Source organism: Rhagoletis zephyria, unplaced genomic scaffold (assembly GCF_001687245.7).
Source record: "Rhagoletis zephyria isolate East Lansing unplaced genomic scaffold, Rhagoletis_zephyria_1.1 Rzeph_scaffold_04633, whole genome shotgun sequence".
In the NCBI taxonomy this organism is placed as follows: domain Eukaryota; kingdom Metazoa; phylum Arthropoda; class Insecta; order Diptera; family Tephritidae; genus Rhagoletis; species Rhagoletis zephyria.
Window position 1 is genome coordinate 23,963 of NW_016161716.1, and position 5,561 is coordinate 29,523.

At 36.5% G+C, this 5,561-nt stretch overlaps 1 protein-coding gene across 1 annotated transcript; it reads left to right on the top strand.

Moving 5' to 3' along the window:
* Positions 1-6: 6 nt before the first annotated feature.
* Positions 7-456, top strand: LOC108370994 (mono [ADP-ribose] polymerase PARP16-like; the record flags this gene model as incomplete). Its single annotated transcript, XM_017626460.1, has 1 exon — positions 7-456. A coding segment is annotated over one exon (450 nt), but the record flags the coding sequence as incomplete, so codon positions are not given.
* Between the last annotated feature and the right edge of the window lie 5,105 nt (positions 457-5,561).

Below are 5,561 nucleotides of genomic sequence, written 5' to 3' on the forward strand. Positions count from 1 at the left end.
ACGGAGAATGCTGGCGACGATGTAGATGCGCCCTTAAAATTGACCACAGACTTGAACGTCGCACTGCAGGAGAGTCCAAACGGTGCCGGTTGGGGTGCATCCAGCTGTGGTTCGATGATTTCGTGCGTGGCGCTTTGCGAATTCGACAGCCATCCGGATTATGTGTTCACCAACGCCCTGAACTCGCTAATCGAGATACGCAAGCCTGAGTTGGTGCGCGTGCGCTACTTGCTTTTCTATGGTAGCCGTTTCCCAGACGATGACGAGCCGGAGGAAAAACGCGTTTCCAGTTGGCTAGGACGTAATAAATATCCGCTCTCGCTGGCTTGCTATATGCTACTGCTGGCTTCGATTGGTATGGCCAACAGCGGCAGTGGACAGTACTGGAAGCAGATTGTGAGCAAGAAGGCACATATATTTTTCGACTTTTGCCGGCGCATTTTCACAATGGACTAGTGTGTGTTGGGAGAGGCACAGATGAATTAAAATGCGCCTAAATGCATTACAAGGAACATATTGAAATGCCATGCTTCACTGGTTCGTGAACGTCGTTATATTTTCTATTTATCTGTTACCAATGTACGAATGCAAAAACCTATGTATCGATTATTCTAAATAACACTGGAAACTGTACATTTACGTGTGAGATAACTTGCATTTAAGCTTCCATTTAAAGCACGCCTCGTCGGTTTCGAAGAATTGATATGTCCATAGTTAGTTAGGTTTATACGAGAACGCCGTGCTCCTCGTCAGCTCTCCCGTTGCCTTTAATACCTTTTGTCCTGGGGTTGTGGCTAACCATTTTAAGGTCTTCGAGTGTTATGTGAAAGTAAAGCCTTAATAGCTGCCAGACTCAATTAAAATGTTTATCCCTTGGCTTGCGTTCTGATTTTTTCTGAAGAATTCTGCGAAATGAGCAAATACATGTCCAACAACAAAAATTATAGTTGAAAGCATGCGAAAGCTCGGAAACCGCTCGCTATGCTTAGTGCTTTTTACACGGAACGGAACTTAGAAACGGAACTAATTCTTTCTTTCGCTATAAGGCTTCCTCTTTTTTCAATCCTGTCTTTGGTATAAATTAGAGGCCTTTGGATAATATTATTGGATGACTATTATTGATTTTTGAAATGAATGAAATTATGTTACCGATTCGTCAACACGGCAATAAATCAGCAAGTCGCCAATTTGTTGCCATTGACGATTGTTGCCTAGTTCTCATGTTTTGCATGGTGGGTACATACAGTGCCGCACAGAAGTATTGGCGCAGTGATTTTTTCGCAATATATGCAAAGTTTTTTATTCTAATTTATTTTCGATAATTTTTTACAAAAATATTGTTCATTCTACACCAGAAAACATAAAAATAAAATCTCTATACTTTGTGCAAAACTCAGGAAAATTCATTAAATTTGCAACTATTTATTCAGATTTTTTAGAAAAATTCTAGGTATGCAGTCTTATAGTCCATTAAATTTGAATATATGAAAAAATGCAAGTTTAAAGTTGCTACAAAATCGCGTTGTTTTCTGGCAATTTTTTTAGTGGAAGGTGTTGCTCATTTTCTCCATACAAAAAATAATTGTCGAATTACTTTGTATGGAAGAACTTGCGTGAAAAAAAATTACCAAAAATCAATGCGATTTTCTAGCAGCTTCAAACTTGCACTTTGTTATACTAAATTTCAATGGGCTATAAAACTGCGTACTTAGAATTAGTGTGCAAATTTGATGAATTTTCCTGAATTTTGCACAAAGTTTAGAGATTTTATTATTATGTTTTCTGGCGTAGAATGAACAATATTTTTATACAAAATTATCGAAAATAAATTAGAATACTAAACTTTGCAAATATTGCGAAAAAATCACTGTGCCAATACTTCTGTTCGGCACTGTACATGTATACAAAGATACATATAAGTATGCAGTTATGTATACATTGGGCCGAAAATCCGCCTTTTGAGAATTTCGATTGGTAATCGCAAAAATAAAAACAGACTGTGTGAAAGATGTGCTCAAAATATAAAGTTTAATGAATACATTACTCAATACATTTTTTTAACTAAAATTGCAATTCGAATGTGTTAGTCCCACATAATTATGTATGTGGTCCTTTTTTGAGGAGAATCGAAGTAAGCTAAGAAAAATTTGTTTAGCACTTGAACTTTGATAGACTTGGGCGAGCCTAAGACATTGGCAGACTGTTTTGTTATTACCAATCAAAATTCCAAAAAAGGCATATTTTCGGTCCACGCTAGTATACATTCATGCATTAACACAAATTAGTGTTGAAAAATTATTACTCACTTCCGCTATGTCTCATATCAGCTCGGTTCAATTAGTTCGTATCGCTTTTGAATGCAACATTTAATAATATGTATTGAAATGATGGTGAAACAAATTATGCAACAGATGACCTGCGGGTTATATATGTACAAAATTTAATACTTTAGACCACCTGAAATCAGCCAAATATGCATGAAACCGTTGCATGCCACAAAGCTGGTCATAGCATTTTATCATTTACATGCCACAACGGTTGTTAATTAAATTCGGAACTAAATTGCATTTGAATGTTCCAAACACATACATACATACATATGTACGTACATGTAATGCAGGCACACATATGTATTTAGATTTGTTTGTGCTCACAGCCGCTTATCGCAGCACTTTGTGCAACATCGACAAATTTGTATAAGGATTTTTGTGTTGTTGCCTTATTGGAGTTGTATGTATGTAGTTTTGTTGTAGCTTTTGTAGCATTTATGAATTGAAAATGTATGCGGGTATTTGCAGCGGTTGATTTGGCGAAATCAAAAAGCATAAAACAAATATTTATTGTGTGGCAGAGCAATCAAACACAAAAATATGCAATGAGGTCGGCGATGGGGCGAAGGTTGGGGGCGCGGGTCGGTGCATCAATGAGGTGGAATAAGTTTTCGTGTCTATGCTTGTCTGAATATGTGTACATACATGTAAGTACGCGCATATGATTACTTGCGTTTACATTAACATGTTGCACAGCGTTGCCAACATTTAGGTACTGCAATCAGTTGCATGCAACAGTGCATAAACCGCAAAATGCAAATACTAATACATTACAAGCGATATGAATTACATTTGTCACAATTTCTCTTTTTGCCCGTATTTTATCAAAAACAACTACCGCAAAAAAGTGTTTTGTAGCGCAAAAAAAAGTTATCTTGCAGAATTCACTTCGACGGTTGCATTGTTGATTTAGCTGCTGGTTGCTGTTTATTATCGTTAATATTTTTATCACACTTTCTGCTCGGCATTCTGGTCCACATGCAGCTGTCAAATTAATTTTCTTTTTTTTTCAGCTATTATTTGCTTGCCATCCAAAGTTGCGACAGTTTTGTTGAGTATTTAAAATTTCCAGCACATTTCGTTTGCGGCAAAATTAAAAATGCAAATTTTCATTTTCATTTCAAAGCAGCCGTTAGTGCAGTGGTGTGGCAGTGAATGATTGAAGAAGGATATATGTATCTAAGTAAAAACAGGAAAAGTAGAAAATTTTTTAAGTCGGGCATAACAACAATACAAGTGATTCATTGATTATAAGGAACACCGGCTTGTGTTCATTCTGTCGGTCCTTTAATCTGTTCAAATATATGTATTCCCCATAGGCTTCGATTATATGCTCTTCTCTACACATACCGCTATAAAGAGTGAATTGGAGAGTGGAAGTTTAGTGGATGAACGAGTTGGAGGATTTGTGTTCTGTCAAGGAACTCTTAAGTTAGGGCTTCGGTAATTGTGACGCGATCATCTCCGATTACTTCTAAATTAGACAGATTAGAGTTCCAGGGAACAATTGTATTGCAGCTAACTATTTGGATGAAGAATTAGCTAGACAGGTTACTCTTGAGGTCGTATCTTCTTACAGGGAGGATATATAAAACTGTCTGATGCAACCTTTGTACTGGTTCTAGACAGATAAGCTTCTAGTTTGCACAGGCAGCCCTGGCCGAAAACTCTGATGGAAAAAGTTGCAAAGTTCCTTTCGATGGGTACTTGACCGCTGGCCATCAAAGGAGTTTCTACCTGGCCATGCGGTTAGGCTAATATCGTCTCGGATCCCAGCTGCAGTAGCTGATTAAAAGACACGATTATTTTTAATGCCCGACTTCATCATTTGTCATTTTTGCCATTTAATACCTAGTGGAAATCCAGCATTAGAAATTGTATATACATAGCTCCTATTTTGGAGATCACCAATGACCTGCTAGATTTCTGGCGGACTCGAGTCCACTTGAATTGAAGCGCGGAGCCTCGAAAATACTTTTTTTTATGACTTATGTGTAACATAAATACAACTAGAGGATTACCATTCAGCCGAAAAACTACTCTGCCTTCGAGTTCAGTATGCATTTGGCCTCGGCGTGTTTTTGGCTTGGAATCTCTATTAAGGTTCGGAAAAAATTTCCAAGACCCAAGAGGTGCTTTTTGTGTCACTCCTATTCAAAGCACACCACTGTCGCGGCGCATCCATTGTTGTTGCTGTTGCTTTATGCAAAAATAATGCGCTAATATTTATGCTGCAGTTGGATTTGCAGTGCTGCATTTCGAATGTCTATCGTTTTGTTTTTTTTTGTTTTTTTTTGCCGAGCATTCTAACTCATTTTATTTGCGCGTTTGCGTTTTTGGCGCATCCAATTGAAAGCATTTGAATGAATTGAAAATTTTTGGTGCAACCATAACCGGCAATGGTTTGTATATTTTATGATAACTTCGGGACCTTTATGGTGCTTTCAACACACACACTAATACATACATATACTCAGGCAAATGTATGTAAACATGGAGCATGGAGAAACAATTAAAATTTATAAACTACATATTTTGCCAAAATAAAAGTATCTACAAATGAATAACTAAATTTCCAGTAGATTGCTTGGTTGGCGCTCGTTCGTTGTTTGGCCGCTTAACTAACTAACCGGTCGGTCAGTTGATGTCATTTGCAGTAGTTTTGTGTTATTGTTAATAATTTTGGTTTAGAATAGTTACTCTTATATGTAAAACACAGTTTGTTGCGTATGAATGGAGTTTGTTTTTTTTTTTTTTATTTTACTCTATGTGTGATGGTGTAATAAAGTTTTAATTATGCAAAACTGATTTGATTTAATTGCAAATGAATATTAATTTTTTAAATGCCAACAAAATTCATTGAGTACATAAATTAGTTTAATTGTAATAGTTTTAACTATTCAGATGTGCATAATGCTGGCGATGAATAAATTTGGCAATGGGGCGTGATAAAAATTGAAAATAGCAATGCGTATTGTGTGTGAAATGCCACCACTTTTGTAAATTAATTTTTCCTAACAAATAAATCGTGGTGTAAAGCTCAATAATATTGCTAAAAAAGAAAATGTTTGAATACATGAACGGCTATGCGAATAGTAAGGCGCTATTAGTAGCCTGATTATCACAGTCAAACATTTTTGAAAATATCGTCTCTCATCGTTCTCTGTAGTTCTGAACTTTTTCTTCCATATGGTTTTGGTTTTTTCTCTCACTGCTATAGAAACACAACAA